This window comes from Camelus bactrianus, chromosome 7 (genome assembly GCF_048773025.1).
Source record: "Camelus bactrianus isolate YW-2024 breed Bactrian camel chromosome 7, ASM4877302v1, whole genome shotgun sequence".
Classification (NCBI taxonomy): domain Eukaryota; kingdom Metazoa; phylum Chordata; class Mammalia; order Artiodactyla; family Camelidae; genus Camelus; species Camelus bactrianus.
The window spans coordinates 22,021,213-22,038,367 of NC_133545.1; the positions used below are offsets into that span (position 1 = coordinate 22,021,213).

The 17,155-nt window shown below is 37.3% G+C and overlaps 1 protein-coding gene across 1 annotated transcript in view; it reads left to right on the plus strand.

The window, feature by feature from the left end:
- The window catches only part of ZNF800 (zinc finger protein 800), a 42,299-nt gene extending 25,348 nt beyond the window's left edge, over positions 1-16,951 (plus strand). Inside the window, exon 6 of the mRNA XM_074367132.1 lies at positions 16,625-16,951. Within this exon, the coding sequence (XP_074223233.1) occupies positions 16,625-16,811 (187 nt within the window). The 3' untranslated portion in view covers positions 16,812-16,951. The remainder of the gene's footprint in view (positions 1-16,624) is intronic.
- The last annotated feature ends 204 nt before the right edge of the window (positions 16,952-17,155 follow it).

The following is a 17,155-nucleotide window of genomic DNA, read 5'->3' on the forward strand; positions in this document are numbered from 1 at the left end:
ACTGTGGCTTTTAGTCAGACTTTCGAAGCTGTGCAAAAATACGTGTTTTAAAAAGTTGAGACTCCTCTTGGCTAAATCAATGCTTTGAGAGGCCTAAACTCCAAAGTACCTAGTTGTGTCTGGTAGTTTTTATTTTGGAAGAAACAGCGAGAAATACTGTTCTTCTAAGGAAAAAAATTGTGAAGCACTAGGAACATTGTACACATGATTGAATTACATGAGAACAATTAACTTTTAGGGAAAGGATTTTTTGGTAGTAGTATTGGATTTTTGACATATAGGTTGTTAGGGTCATTTTTATCTAAGCTGTAGGAGAGTGGCCATGCCATTTTCATGCCTTTTGCTCATTAGATACTTACTGCGTTCCTTGGAATCCAACATACTGGACATTTGTAGATGTTTGAGACTTTCTGAGCTTCATTCTCCTTCCCTTTTGAATGGGCAGGCGAGGATGTAAAATAGACTCCCGGGGCTATTATAAAGTTAGACAAGAACATGCTTAGTGAAATTTGTGAATCATCTTCAATATTTATATCCCCAAGTTAAAAAACTTGCCTCAAAATATTTTCATAATTTTCCAATTTGTCATTTCTTTGCCTAGGTATCTTGATGAGTCAACTATTGTTTCTTGTGATTGTGAGTGAAAAAAAATTGCTTATTTGTCATGAAATTCGGATGCAAACATACACTAATAAGAGGAAGAAACTTTTAAAGGAGATGGTTTTGTTGCCTACAACTGTCGTGGATCTCTTTTTAATCTCTAAGTATAATTCTAGTGATATAAATTGTTAATTTTTAAGGTTTAAGATACTTCTTTGAAGGTCATTTCTTTCTAAAACAGTTAACTAGAGTTAAAGAACACAGTGTCTTCAAACCACAGATTCTATAAGATGGAAGTAAGACCCTCAATACTTGGATGACCAGCCACCGCTAATTTGCCGTGTCATCTAGTTGCTGGTGTGTGAGTGCTTGTGCACCCCCACATACGAATACAAATACCGTGCTACCCTTTTTGTTGTTAGCACAGAGATTTAGTTGGTTTGTAGCCAGTAAAGAGAGGTTTGTTAGAAGGCATTGTGTGGGGAAATAAGAGAGAGAGAAGTGGCCAGGCCTTAAGGGAATCTAGGAGTAATTGTACAAACTGGCTTCACTGTGTAGATTTTAACTAGATATTAAAGAAAGTGGAAAAATTAATGCAACTCTGGTGACTGGGTGTTGCCCTCTTAGCAGCAGCAGTATTGTTTCTCTGCTGCTGTTGTCCCTTCTGAGACTCTGCTTTTACTTAAAAAAAAAAAAAAAAGGCCTCATTTGATTTCTTAGTGTGGTTATATAACTGCCTTATTTCTTCCCCTACTTGACTTCTTGTCTTTCAGCTACTTTCCCTCTCCATGTAACTTGAATTCAGACTTCTGTCAGACAAAATCTGATTGGTTCAGTTTGGTATGTTCTGTCGGGCAAATCTCCCGTGCTAGGCGTCTTTGTAGGTTGCTGGCCATACGTTGCTCCTCAGAGGTTGGCTGTTCTGGGACAAGTGCTCTCTGTTGGTCCTGTTGTTGGTGATCATGGTGGCAGAGTCAGTGGCATAAAACATGGCCCTGGACCTGGTAAAAAATCTTTTTGTGCCAGTCTTTCAAAGAGGAATCTGGATAGTTCTAGAATGTGATCATCTTTCCAGTGCACGTGATATTCTTCCATTTTAAAGGTGATAGAATTAAAGGTAACCTGTGGACTTGACTATTATGTAAATACAGCACCAACAATCCTTTCCATACTGAGAAAAAGTGGGAAACAGTTCTCTAATCAGCGCCTGCAGTTCCTTCTCTGAACTGCCTGGTGCTGTGACCATCTTTGGCTTTGCAGATTCAAAGACATCCTGAAGTTTTCACTCAAAAAGAGCCATTACCGTTGCTGTAACAGCATCTTAGGCCATTCTGTCAGTCACTGCTGTTTTCTAGACACCCACAATTTTGCTGCACAATTTGAGTTGGTGATTTAGTGAATCCTTAGATTATCGCTTTTGCTCTTCAACTTGTATTTCCCACATTTGGGCTTACTCTGCAGTAGCTGCTTTATATCCTCTCATTCATTCCTTCAGTGACAGGCACTACTGAGTGTTCATCATGTGTCTGGCACTATTCCATTCGTCTGGAAAACAGAATCACACGGTAGTTAAAGCATGAATTTTTAAGAGTCATGCATACCTGAGTTCCAGTCCTGGCTCCTTTACTTACTAACTGTGTAGTTTGGGCAGGTTACTTAGTTTTCCTAAGCTTCAGTTTTCTTATCTGTAAAATGATAGCATAAGAAACTACTTTATAGGTAGGTTTGCTGTGGGAATTTATAAAAGTTTAGTGGTATATTGTATGTAATATACTTAGAACAATGCCTGGCTCAAGAGCTCAGTAAGTATGTATTAATACTGTTACAGTGATCGTTAAAATTGCTATCAGTTTGCTGCCAAAATACTTTCTGGCACTTGCCAAATAGTTTCTGGTTATCTTGCTTTGCCATTTGATGTCCGTTGCCTTTTTGTTGGTATTAATCCAACCGTTTAAGGAAAAGTCAGACATAACATCTGTGATAAGGCCAAGATAGACAGCAGTTTATTAAGTTAGAACATATTACTTTATGGGTCTTTAATCTGCTGCCATTTTTGGCAGTACCTTTTGCTGATTGTTCAAGAATATGTTGAACTTTTTGATACAATTTTGCTTCTTTGTGATTAATGTTTTAGAACAATGAATAGTTTTGAGTAGCAAAACTCAGAACAGCTTTCAGTTTTATTATGACTTTTTGTAACACTAGGCTATGGGTACAAGAATACATTCTGAGTTTATAAGCAAGAATTAGGTCTTCTCTTTGTATCACTAATGTTTTACAGGATGCCTGGCATATAACAGGTGCTAAGGGAATGATGAAGGAAGGAAGGAAGGAAGGAAGGAAGGACATTACATCAGCTATCTTCAGGCTTATCATTAGTACACAATATGTCTTTGCCTTTAAGCTTTCTCATTACCTCATCTTCTGATCTATATAGCTTCTCTGTCTGTGAATTCCTCTGTTTCTGTTTCTGCCGGCTTCTGTTTCTTGACTTTTTGTTTGTGCCGCCTAGCTGCTGCTGTTGTTACTAAGTAGTGGTGACAAATTCAAACTTATGGGAGTGCTGTATTGACTGCATACTCTGATAAATAATCCATAATCAGTTACACACTATATGGGTGTACATTTAATGATATTTTGGTAATTCTTTTTTTAAGATTTACCTTTGTTTAATTCATGCCTATTGAATTCTGTGAAATGCAGCTCACACTTCACTTTGATTCCACTTGCAGGTCATAGGAATTAGAATTAGTTAGTTATTTCATTTACCCATTCTCACATTGCTACTTCAGAACTTTTAAACTGTCCTCAAAGCCTCCAGTCCTGTTTTGTTTCCTTGATAAGAGGCAGCCTTGCCTATATCATAGCAAAACGCAGAGAAGATTTCTTTATGCTCCTCTTCTGCATCACGATTATATTCTCTTCCTTCTTTGGTTCTTTGAATGAAGAAGTGTTCTTTTTTTTTTTTTTTCCCAAGTCCAATACTTCTACCCTTGTTAATCTTTCTCGGTCCTTCCTCCAGCAATCCTCCTTTTCTTCCCTCTCCCCATCTCTGTCTCCCTCTGTACCAACTTCTCACTCTCAACCTACAAACATGCTCAAATTCCTTTCAGCCAGAAAGTGAACTTCCCTTCCAGACTACCTTCAGTCTAGTTACTGCCATCTGTTGCGCCTTCCTTTCACTGTCAGACGTCCATGTGGTCTCATGCTACTCTGGCCTAGCACTGTTTCACTGTACTGTAATTGTCTGTTTCATTGTCTCCCTCCTCCATTAAGCTCTTAGGAGACCTGTGCCTTGGTCACCATTGCTTCCCCAGGGCCTAGGATAGTTCCTGGCACACAGTAAGCATTCAATAACAGAAGTAGTAAGTGATGCTTTAAGAATGGAGGAATGTGACAGAGTATAAAAAAAGAAAAAGTAAGGAAACTCTGATCCACATTTAAAGGCCTAGTAACAAAATAAAAGCCAGTGGCAAGAGAGGAAGGATCAGAGTTCTATTGAAATTGTCTAGTTGTGTCTCTCCCCTAGGCTATAAGCATCTTAGGTGTAGGACTCCTGTCTTTTCTTTATACCCCTAGCACCTAGCATAGTAAGTACCTGAACATGGTGGATATTGATAAATGTTTATCAAACTGATGCTCCTGTGAACTCTGATCCTTCCTCCATCTTCTGTGAAGATGACCCCAGACTTATATTTTAGCCTGGCTATTCTAATTATAAGACCATTTGTTTTCAAAGTTACATGTCAGGTATCTTCACATGGATGTTTCTCCATATCTTAAAGGAACAGAAACTCAGTAAAGCAAACTTACTGTCTTCCCTTTGAACTTGCTCCTACGTTATGTGTTACGCGTTTCAATGATTCACATTCCTACCTTCCTGGTTACCTGGGCGAGTTAGAATCCTAAGAAATACCTTGACTCTTTCTCTCCCTTACACTCTTTACCTGATCAGTGACAGTGCCTGCCCATCCTGCCTTTGAATGTTTTTCACATTTGGCTCTTCTTTGCCATCTCCACCTTTAGTAGTTTAGTTTGGACTCTTATCTCTTACCTACACTACTGCAGTAGTCTCTAAACTGACCACCTCTCTGATCTGTCTTCGTGCTGCTGTCACACTGTCTTCCTAAAATACAGATCTGTTGTTAATGTATGTTCATTGCTTGACTGAGTTACTCATTGTCAGGTCTTAGCTTAAATGTCACTTCTAAATAGAGACAGTCTAAAGTAGTCTCTCTTGTGGTTCTGTTTCATGTTCCTTTCCCTGTTGTCATCCAGTAGTTTTTAGTTATGTTTATCTTTGTGCATTGATTTGTTTAATGTCTTTATTCCCACTGGAGAGGTTTATGTGAGAGACTGGGGAGAGTTATGTAGACCCTGTGCCTAGCACAATGTTTAGGACATAGTAATCCTTAAAAAACATTTGTCGAATGAGTGGATGGATTATAGCTAGCTTATTAGTATAGGAAAACAGGAGATAGTAAAAGCAGAAAAGTTACAGAGTCCTAGAATCTGCCTGCATTTTCACGGACCTTGGTCAGTAGTTCTAGCCTTTGTGAAATAGTAATGGGCTTCTCCCTTCTGCCACTTGCATTTATTTCCCTGAGAGTGGGAGTCAACAATTATACTACCCCGTACTTAACTAATGCTGATGTGACTACAGTTGATTTGGGGGCTGTAGATGGTGGCAGCTAGATTTACCTGTTATTAATGCATAGGTGGTGCCCTAGGCATGCAGGCAAACAGGTATTTGCTAAGTTGAGTTAACCCAGATTTATTTTTAGCCTCTTGAGTGATGCAGGCCTTTGTATCGTGTTAATTAAAGTGTTTATTGTTTGTAGGACTAGTTGTGTTTGAAATGAGGTATTTATTTGCCTTTTAAAGATTAAAGATTTTAATTTAGCAAACTTCTATTGAATGGAAAATGAAAAAAAAATTAAATATTATCTAGAGACAGATGAATAATAATAAGCAAATTAAACTTCCCCTCCCCGTGGAGCCTGCTCAGGTATCAAAAGTCAGAATTTCATAAGTCTTCAGATTTCATTGTCTTAGGTTGACTTGCTTCATCCGTTCTGTAGACGTACTGAGCTCCTGCTTTGTGCGAGGCACCGAGTTAGGTCCTAGGGTTATAGAGATAAGAAATACAGTTTCTTCTCTCAAGTGCTGAGGAAGAAGAATACATTACAAAGATACACAGAAGTGGAATATTAAGGCACACTTAGTGGTCGGTGAAGGCTTTCCATAATTGATTCATCATTTTAAACTTAAGTTTTAAGAGTTAGCTAGGTAGAAAAACTTTCCAGGTAGGTAGAGAGGACATGAGAACACATGGAGACTAAAAAAGGAATACGACCAAAGCAAGAAAGATCTTATATACCAAGTGAGTAGTTAAGAATCATATTTCCAAAATTAGGGGTAGTTGTGGAAGGATTTTAAGCCAGGGGCATCTGATAGCACTGAGGAGACTGAATTGGAGATGGGATAAGGGTAAGATTTGTGGTGGAGAAATCAAATAGAAGCCAGTTTCAGAAATTTAAGTAAAAAGTGATCAGGGCCTCAGTTTAGATAATGGCACTGAGACTATGGAGATGGATACAGATACTATAATTATTTCAGAAGTGGAATTTCCCAGACAGCAGAGATGAAGACAGTCTAGTATGATTCCCAGGTTTGGGCTTTCTGGCTAGGCAGGTGGATGGTACCATTTTTCAGGATATGGAACATGGGAGGGGGAACACCTTTCCTGGGGGAAGCGTTGGATTAAAGTCTACAAACATGTTGAATGTGAGGTGCTTGTGGGACATCTAACTGGAGATGCTTAGTGTGAGTAGGATATACAGACTAGAGGTCAGGAGAGATTGCCCAGGGACTCGAGATTTAGGAGTCATTCGTGTACGTGTGGTTGTTGAAGCCATAGGTTTCAAAGAGGTTACAGGAAAGAATAAATAGAATCAATATATCATACTAATTCTCACATTCTCTTGGTTTTTTGTATAATTTAGGTCAGTGCTTTCCTATTTCAGTTCTTCATTTGGGAAATGATGTTTGGTTAGTGCACTGGTTCTCTGTCTTTTCCCCACCACCACCCCTACCCCCCCCCCCCCCCACATATGACGTCTATAATATAACGTGTATTTGATACCACTCTAACAAGTGCTGGATAATTAAATTGTAATAGCATTAGGCAATGTGAACTAATCTACATATTGTATTTAGAGGGCTTTTTCAAAAATCTGTAAGACCTATTTTTAAAAGATTGTTTCTTTAAAAAGAAACTATCTTATTTTTTAAAATAAGCTATTATTAGTGTTCTTGGACTGAACAAGATGTGTTTGTTGAGTCCCATAGCTTGGGTCTGTCTGTCCAGGAGTTGTCACTTAGTCCCTATGCCTCTGACTAAGGCAGAAACTGTCTCTGAAAACTAAGAGAAAGCCATCTGGGTAAACTAATAGAATCTGACATAATCCATATGATAAACTTCAGTAATTTAGTATCCATAGCCAGATTCCAAGGGGAAAAGTATGCCATTAAACATTGAACAGATGATTGAAATAAATTGTAGTAATTTTACTTTTCTAGGCTGCACTCTTTGGACTGGTGAATATTTAAAATAACCATTATTGAAAACTAGATACTTCACTGTCATGTATGTTCCTGGAGGGCCCTCGAAGGTTTCTCTCTATTTCTTTTTACCTCCTTTGTGAAGGGAGAACCTGACAATAAAACTTTAGATCTTACCATCTAGATAACCACTAGAGTTTAAGTGGGGATTTTTGTTCCCTCAGAACTGAAATGAAGCAGCATATTTACCCTGTCTAGGCCAATGAATACTTTTAGGAGGGTATGCAGAATGACTTTTAAGAAATCAGCCCTGCTTGGGATCGAAACCAGTGACTTAATACTGAAAGCATAGGTCTGTATGCCATTTGAGCTATCCAGCTTTTGATTAACTTTCAAAATCTGCCTTTAAAGGGAAGAATTACCACTGTGTGTTAGGTTTCAATAGAGCAAATTTTATGGATGAAGTCAATCATAGAAATGCTGACAGACTTGAACTAGAAGAGGATAACTATAATAAAACAACATTTTATTATAATTTTATAATCTATAGTAAAATGAGAAAAAGAAACTTTTAAAATTTGCTGTTCTAATGCTTTGAAAATGGTTTATTTTTCTTGTTATTCGAACTTTAATCAACCATAGGCATCAGCATAAGCCCAAGAGCCATGTCAGGATAACACAAGGCACATTACTATAGCACAGAATTATTTTAGATCATAAACTTTTAACTAATACTTGTTTCCAGTCTTCCTTTTTAAATAAATTTGTTCCTAAACATTGATTTTTTTTCCCCTCTAATAAGCCTCTATATACTCATTCTCACCTTAGTAAATTAGTAAGAGATTACTAAAAAAAAGTAATATGTGTATTTAGCTGTTTGAAGGATTGTAACAAAAATGAACAATAGAATAGAATTTTAGAATTTATATTTTCTACATTAAAAACTTCATTTGTTTAATAACCTTTTTAAAAATATTTGTTGATATTCTTTCTTGTTCTATGCCAATGTTTTAGAGATAAATTTTGTTTAGAAGTTTCTTATGAGATTTATCAGTATTTTGCCAGTAACAACACCCCACACACATACACACTCTCTCTCTATAAGATTGATTATACCTTGAATTCATATTGCATATTTTGCCTAAAGTTATTATGTGGTTCTATATTAGCTTTATAAGATTTAGCTTTATAAGATTACTAGATCACTGAGAGAGAAGATAGTTTTTGTTTTGTTTTGGTATTTTTTCTTGTAGTAAAACACACAGCACTGTGTTTCATCAACCAGACCCAATTCACAGTCTTTTCAATGGAAAAGTAAAACCAGCACCTCTTGATTCCCTGGTTTTATGTATTTTGGGTGGAGCTGACTCCCGAGAATGAAGTTTGTGATAGGAAATAATACTAGGCATTTGCAAGAAAATACTGGAAGAGGGTTGCCAAATGTCCTGTATAAGTATGATCAGAGCCCTGCCCTATTAAAAGTTGTATCTAGATGCATGTTAATCTTGTATCCTATTCAGTCACTTTTGACATATCTCTAGCATGTCATCACTCCTGTATAGTATTCTACCAAGAAAATTTGGCAACCCAATATATGAAAAATAGTTTCTAACATTTTTTTGCCAAGTTGCTATTTAAAAGTCAAACTATGACTAAAACTAAATTTATCATCCTACTACCAGAACTGACTCCCCTTGCTGACTTTATTTTGTCCTTGCTACCAACATCATTTTGCTTAACACACGGGTTTAAAGTCCTATTTCTTCTATGAATCTATTCTTGGGGCCCCAAGCCATGGTGACTTCTTGCTCTGATGGATTCATAACATTTGCTGTTTATTTTTCACTTTGATCCTTTGTGTTATTACTGCATTGTTATTTAATTACAGTGTCCCCATGATTAGACTCTAAGCCCTCTGAGACTCAAGACTAACAGTTTTGCTCTGCAGCACGTAGGGTTCTGAATGAGTGGATCATCAGGCCTGTCCCTATTCTCTTCTTCAGGTGTCAGTCAGTTTTGGTTAGTTTCTTTTCAGTGTCCTCTTCATGTCCTACTTTTACTGGTCTAAACCTTCTATTGCTCTATTCTTGGCTACCCTGGGTCTGCCAATATCTTTTGTGTTTATGAAGATTATGGATGATTTTTAGGAAATTCTTGGGCTAATTTTATGGGAATATAGGTGTGATTTTTCAGCTTTTTTTCCTGTCTCTGGATCCATTTTTAAACTCTACCCCCCAAATTCTACCTCTTTATAATCACTTTTAATATTTATTTATTTATCAAAATACGTTTTAACAGTCTATCTTAATAGTTTGGATATATATAAAAAAGGACTAACCAGATTTTGATTTTTGATATAGAATAAAAAGAAAGAAGAGAAACATAATCTAGTTCACAAATACAAAATTTCTTCCCAGACTCTGTTGCTTACTGTGCTGCTTTTATAGCCTGATAAGAATGGGGCAGGCAGAGTTGAAATAATTATCATATCATGTATGTAAGTCATTACAAAGTAAGCTTTATAGCCATTTTATTTAGCCACCTGGTATATTCATTTTTTATATACCTCCTTTTGAGCCAAAATTCTGTTGAATTATAAATGGGAACTCTCGAGATTTAGTAAAACCTCATTTTAAAACGGAGAAAATTGAGGTAAGTGATTGTAGAAGATCACACATGCAGCTAATGAAGAAGTCAGGAATAGAGACCAGCTATCTCTTAAAGATTATTTTAGTAGGTAATAACATGTACGTGTTTAAAAAATTAAACAGTACAAAAAGATATACTGTGAAAGGTAAGTTTTCTTCCAACCCCATCTCTCAGTTCTCTTAATCTCTTCCCCAGGGTCAAGAAGTTACCAGTTTCTTGGGCTTTCAAGAGATGTTTTATGTATCTATAACCATGTAAATGTATATATTCCGCTTCATGCAAATGGTAGCATACTGTGTGCACTTTGCTATACCTTAGTTTTTTTTTTTTAATTTTTTAAACAATATGTCTGAAAATTGTGGAACCCAGATATTTTTATCCCTTGGCCCATGAACTTTCCATTTTTTTAAACTGTATTTGTTATCATTTAGATAACCAGTTTTTGTTAATGTGAACAGACAAATTATTCTTTGTATCTAGCATATTGAGTACCTCGTGCGTAACATAATGTATTTCACATTTCTTTCAGAAAGAGGTCATGGTCATTGATTTATTTCATGATAAGTGTTGAGGTAAAAAATAATAAGTAAAATATCTATAATTATTATTGCTAGTTATGAAAAATAGCTGATTGGGATATTTCTATTTGAGAAAGAAATGGCAGGTGAAATTTTCAAGGACATCATTTACTTTTAAACTTGTATAAAAACCTGTATGGTATGTACAAAACAGTTTAAAATCTCAGTGCCAGTGATAAGCAGTGATATTATAAATATTAAACCACAGATGTTTATTTTATAAATTTAAAAATCTCCAACCTCATATGCAAATAACAAATAATTTTTCATCTGTTTCTCAAAACAGTCTATGACTATATATTTTAATCTTCTTGAGTTGACTCATTGTCCTCTGTATAAAAATATACCCTTAATTTTGATCATTTAGGATTTGTTTTGGCTAACTTATCTGTCAGTGCAATTACTGCTTTATTTTTCAGAGATTAATGGAGCCTCTTATAACTGTTGGATTTTAGACCTTTTGGACCAAACTATTGCAAAAGACAAATCTATTAAAAAAAAATGTGTCCCATGCCAAATGTCCATGATAGGATTCATTGAGGTCAAGAACTTATGTTTGAATTTTACTTTAGGTAATTAGTCAGTAATCCTGCATTCTCCCTAAAGATGGCAGTACTTCTCCATGTATTATTTACTGAGTAATTCTGTTTGAAAATAGTATTAATTATAACTCTATTATTGATTAGAAAAAAGCTAATCAGACTAAAAGTATATTTTAATAATAATATCACAATAGTTAAAATTTGGTAGTAGAAGAAGTAAGGTTGTATCCTTGAGGTTCACAGCGTTAGTGCAACTTTTATGTGTCTCTGCACTGGTCACAGGGTCCTGATTCTTACTGCTTTCTGACTTTGGAATTGTTGATGTGACATCGTGAACTAATTGTGATTCATGTTAGGACTTTGCTGTATCTATATAGATCTCTCTCCTATGGAAATGTCATCAGAAAATAAAAACCAAGAAACAAAACACTCCAAACAGAAACAAAGCCCCTAAGTTAACTGCAAATTGTATGTATTTGTGGACATGACAAATGTTTTGATATTTATTCTTTGGTAAAAGTTTATATGCCCAAGTTCTACTTGAACTTTTTCTTTTATGCTTAGGTTAATAATTCTTTTAATGAATGAAACAAATCTTTATTGGTGCCATTAAAAAAAAAACGAATTTTCAGCCTTCTCTGCTGTAAAAACTAAGCTCTAAACGCACAAGGTAGTGCTTTAGAACGTGGAGAAACAACACTATTTTGTTCCCCCTTTGCCCATTATTCCCATTTCAAATTAAATGGTTCTTTCTTGCATGCATGTGTTTGAAATCACATAGCTTTGTAGTTTGAAGATGGGGAACAGCAAGACAGGGTGGTTTAGACTCCCCGCTAGGCCTCACAAGTGACTTTGACATGTCCACTGCTTTCTAAGGCTGGCCCTGTTGGTTCATCTAGGCCCATTATTAGTTCATCAGCAAGGAGACTGGGTGCTTGAGGACTGTATCACTGTAGCCAGCCTCGTAGATACTGATGGACAGATACCACATGCTAGTTTTTCAATGTGTAATGAGATATTTTGGGCCCATTGGCTTCTCATGTTTATGATTCAGTGTATGTTCTTCAAGTAGGCAACTCTGTATGGAAAACTAAATTCTTCATGAGCATTGAATCAGCCATTGGTGACTAGTATCAGCAAGCTCTGGTAGTATGATACCTTCACCTTTCCCAAAGGAATATACTTGCTGTTCAGACCAGATACTCATCAATTTTCAGAGCATCCTTTGTACTAGACCAGAATACAGACAGATGGCCAGCTCTTGCTTTCTTGATTTCTTTTCTTACAGTTACTATATACTGTTTCCTTTAGCACACTTTTCCCCTATTTTAGAGTATAATAAAATTGCACTATTGTAGGTAAAACACTTAGCCCAATGCCTGGCATGTAGTAAATAAATTATAACTATTATTAATAAATGTAACTGGTGTTAAATTTTGGTCACTTTGGGTCAAAGACCGTCTTTTGGGCCATTTCTTTAGATGGTTGATCAATATCATCTTTTACGTTTTGAGTTATTTCCATTGTTTAATTCCTTATTCTTTTAACTCCTTAGTTGCCTTTATCATTAGTATTGAATCCATGAGCTAATTAGGACAATCCCTTTTGGCTCTGCACAATTTTGCTACCATTTTGTTGAGATTTTGATACTTTAAAAATTTCAGTTTCTTGTTCCAAACTACCCCATTCTCCACATTTCCCCCATCTATAATGTGAATCTGTTGGAAGAGATAATCTTCAAGTTACTGCTCAGCTCTAGAATGTAGATGATTTTATATCCTATTTGAGTAGATGATGTCAGTTGTAGACCTTTCTATCTAATCAGCTTACCTTCATTTTTATTTTGAAAATGGTTGCAACATCTGAATCCTTAGAATAATAGGATGGCCATGGAATTGGGAGGCAATGATTGAACAATCATTCAATCATGGCTTGGAGGTATGATGATGGTAAATTCAGCAGTCAACAATGACATTAGTGATCTGGCAGATACACGCTTGACAAGTCAAACTTTGTGTGAAAATGAGTACAGAAAGGAATAATTGAGATAAGTCAATCTGTCACCCTGGCAACAGTAAGCATTGTTGTCAGCCTTCCCCTCTCCATCTACCTGGGGATAAGTTATTCTTCTAAGAATGGAAAAATAGGTTTAGGAAAACGGTGGAGAAATTGCCATAGCTCTTTCTGGTGTTTGTAAAAATACAGATTATGGTGCATTTTTGGAACTGGTGGTCTCATAACCACACTTTGAGAACAGTCATAGATAGCATACATTGTGGGAGTTCATAAAAAAGGATAGATCATTTCAGACTGCAGTAATCAGGGAAAGCTCACTAGAATGGCTTTGGTCTGGGTCTTGAGGGATGGACAGCATTGGAATACACGAGAGGAGGGAGAAAACATTTTTTGATGGGTGGAATACCAAGAACAAAAGCATAGAGGTGGGAACCAGTAGTGTTTTATTAGGGGAGTGGAGAGTCCAGTTGTTTGGTGCAAAGTCCCTTAATTATGCTCTGCGAAAGAGAATTGAGGCAGTGCTTGGCAAATGGTATCATTCATTCCAGATTTGGGAAAAAATGGGCACTATGCCATATCTGTTCATCATGCAACTGGGTGAAACTATTGATGTCTCTCAGTGCATCAGGCTTGTTTTCATGTGCTCTCTGATGTCTTCGATGAAGAATTTCATTTTAGGACTCTTTGGAAACTGGAAAGGCTGTCAGCATCTTCAAAGTAATACCTCTCCCTCTGTCTCTAATAATTATTCAGATGGCAGGGAAAAATGAAAGCATTCTGAGGGCAGATGTACACCTGGGATGTCAGGCACACATCATGGTTTTCCTGCTTTGATGAGGAAGGGATAGCCACATGTCATTTTGCCTTGTTACTTTCCATATCAGCAGCTGTCACCACCTTTCCAAGAGGTATTGCCAAGAAATAGGGGCAGAATATGATGGTTTTCTCTACTAGACACAAAGAAATTTGCTGCCTTTTCAGGTCTTAATTGAACTTGAAGGCGGAGGAAATAATGTGACTTGACTTAGACTTGAAATTCTTGGAGGAATTTAGTGTTCTAGTACACAGGCTACCTTAACATGACAAAGCATTCTATGGAATACTGCTTTGGTTGTATGTACCTTTATGAGTCAAGGATTTCAGTACTTGTTGCCATGGAGAAAAAAAGTTACAATTGATAATTAGAGATGATGTATGTGTTGTTATGTCAAAGACCATATTATAATTTCAACTCAAGGCAAATCTCACTGAGATTTATTATTGAGCAGTTAGAATCTTAAAAGTTTCTTTCAGTAAGTCATCATTTTTCTCTCATGAAAATAATAATGTGAGGGAGGCATAATCCTTTGTAAATGTTATTATTATATATTGCTTATGTTCAGGAAATCAGCTTCCAGTGCAGTGAAATAAAGTATATGGTGTATGCACTTCTGTGCATGTTTCTGGAGGACAAAGCCAATATCTTTAATCAGAATCTCAGACTTGACTCCCCTTAAAGGTTAAAAATTAATAATTTAGCTAGTGTGGAGACAATAGGATGCTCTGGATGAATTTGAGCAAAGGAATGACAGGAAATTAGAAAGCTCATCTGAAGAATATGAGAAGAAAAGTTTTGGCAGGACTGTGGGAGATTTAGGGATTCAGGTTAGCCCCAGGGTTGGAGTTATCTGAATAATCTGAAGATAATTTTCTAGATAGAGCTTCTCAAAGGAAGGAATCTCTTGTTACCTTTTTTTATTCTTACAGTGTCTGACATAAGAGGCACTCAAAAATATTGAATTAAATTCAAATTGCTGTATGGATGATAAACCAAATGAAAGTTGGATGATAGCAACAAAAATAAATCCTTTTCTGTCTTATTTGTACTGAATTATGTTAAGTCACTTGGTGTAAAATAAGGGTTTTGGAAAGATACTACTTTATAAAAAGCTCATACACCCTTCTTCTTCAAACAGTTGGTTAACATGAACTTCTGGCCTCACAGGATTTTTTTTTGTATATTTTATTTCTGATAATTTTTTGCTGAAGGTATGTTCTGAGACATGATAATTTCATCCAGTACCTTCAGAGGGAAGGAAACCTGCAGATTGGTGTGGTTGATTAGGTCATCATCTATTTAAGCGACATTCCAATAAACCTCTTAAACTTGGATTTACTCATCTTTAAGTAAAATCAATCTGACAACTCTGAGGTCACTTTGGTTAAAATATCATTGAAACTTATGTTTTAATGGGTTTTCTATCAGTTTAATATCAAAGCCCTGGAATCCCATCCCTATGTTATATTAGTATAATTTTATTATCATCCTTATGCATTTTTTTGGGACACAGTGTAGCAAAACAGATTCCCTAGGTATTGATAAGAGCTAAAAATTTAAATTTGTTATGATTGGAAGACCAAGATGTAAAGTTTAGAGTCTAGTTTATTGTAATATTTTAGCTTTACTCCTACCAAGTTCTTTAAAGTTAAAGAGAAAATTATTGAATGCATTGTTAAAACATTGGTATTATCAAAAACACTTTTTTCAAAAGTATGATAATTTTTTTAAATCAAACTTTGTTTTCCCAAGTCTGTGGAGATTACAAGTTAAGTTTATTAGAATTTGTTAGAAGCCCAGAAAGCTTTTTTTTTTCTCCCTGAGGTAGAAATGCCTAACAGAGTGAAATAAGGTATAACTTCACAAAAGACAGTGGTTTTAATTAACTGCATGATGTTTAAGGTATAAACTGCTCTGAAATACTGTGATTTACTCAGAATTTTTGAGGAAGATAAACTACTTCTGTGAACCATTCATTCATTCTTAGTATCTTTTGATGTCCACTGCTTTGCTATGCCATATAAAATGATTGTTTTTGTAAATTTGATTTGGGAAGTTAGAATGGAATGGGTACATAAGGATGTACTAAAATTCCTTTTATTAAGTTACTTTGTGTTTTTTATTATAAAAATATGCTTATTGTATACAGTTTAGGAAATATATAAAGATAACCTGCAGCCTCATCACCTGAAGTTAACCACTTAACGTTTTGAAGTGTTTCTCTCCGTTACTTTATACATGTGTCTTGTGTTGTGTGTGTATACACATGTACACACATCAGTTTACACACATCCTCACACACTACAAATGGGGATGAAACTGACTTTTTTCGTTCTATCTAGTATACCTTTTCATATGATTAGATTAGCATTATTTATTAGCAGGTTAGTGTAAACGATGAGAAAGACTAACCTACCGAACACCTTATTGTTGGGTGTAGGATATGCTCAATTTTTCTTTAATTTTTTTTTTCATTTTCTTTGCCTGTCATTTCATAGATACTGCACTGAAGACCCTGTATGAAAATTTTGCATGTGTTCATAATTATTCTTTAAGGGAAAATTCTAAAACTAGAATTTCTGAGTCAAAGAGTATTCAAAATGTTAAGGGTTTTGATACGTTTTACTAAATTGCTTAAAAACTTTTATGACACTTCGGTTGGGTGTTGTCTTCCTGCGATCAGTCCACTTTATCCCGTGTCTACGTGACACACAGCGTGTTGGGCGGAAATGGCATCGCGCTGCGTCGGGGTTTGCGGCTCCTCGGTTAGCTGGGAGGCGCCGGGGCGTTGGTCCTCTTCTAACCGGCGTGTCTTTGTCTCTCTCCCTGGGGACCGCTGCCGCCCGTGCGGGCCGAAGCCTCGGGAAGCCGTCGCCCCGCAGCGCCGCTGCCCTGCGCCAGGCCGCCCCGGGGAGCCGCTGCCCGCCCGCGGGCGCCGTCACCACGCGCCAGGCCGCCGCCAGCTGCCGCGCCAAGCTCCGCGGCGGCGCCGCCCGGGAGCGCCAGCACGCCGCCCGCGGCCTCGGGAAGCCAGCGCCGCCCTGAGCGCCGCGCCGCGCCGGCCCGCACGGCCCGAGCACCTCGGGCCTCGCCGCGGCGCGCCTCTCCTCCCCGCCAGAGCGCTCGGGACTGCTCGCGGTCCTCAGCTGTTGGCAGACCTCGCCTCACCCCGTGCTCTGCCGGAACCTGCTTCCCCCGGACTCTTTCCCACGCAGCCCCTCAGGAGGACAGTGTGCCTTAGGGCCGGCGGGTGGGGAGGATGGCCTCCTTGCTAGTCGTTGCTGCTCGCAGAGCACTCCTTCCTCATCCCGCCCGCCAGAATCCCGGCTTCTTTGAGAATCTTGCCGCTGGACAATACCATCCTCCTTCCCTCCTCCTCGTCATTTATC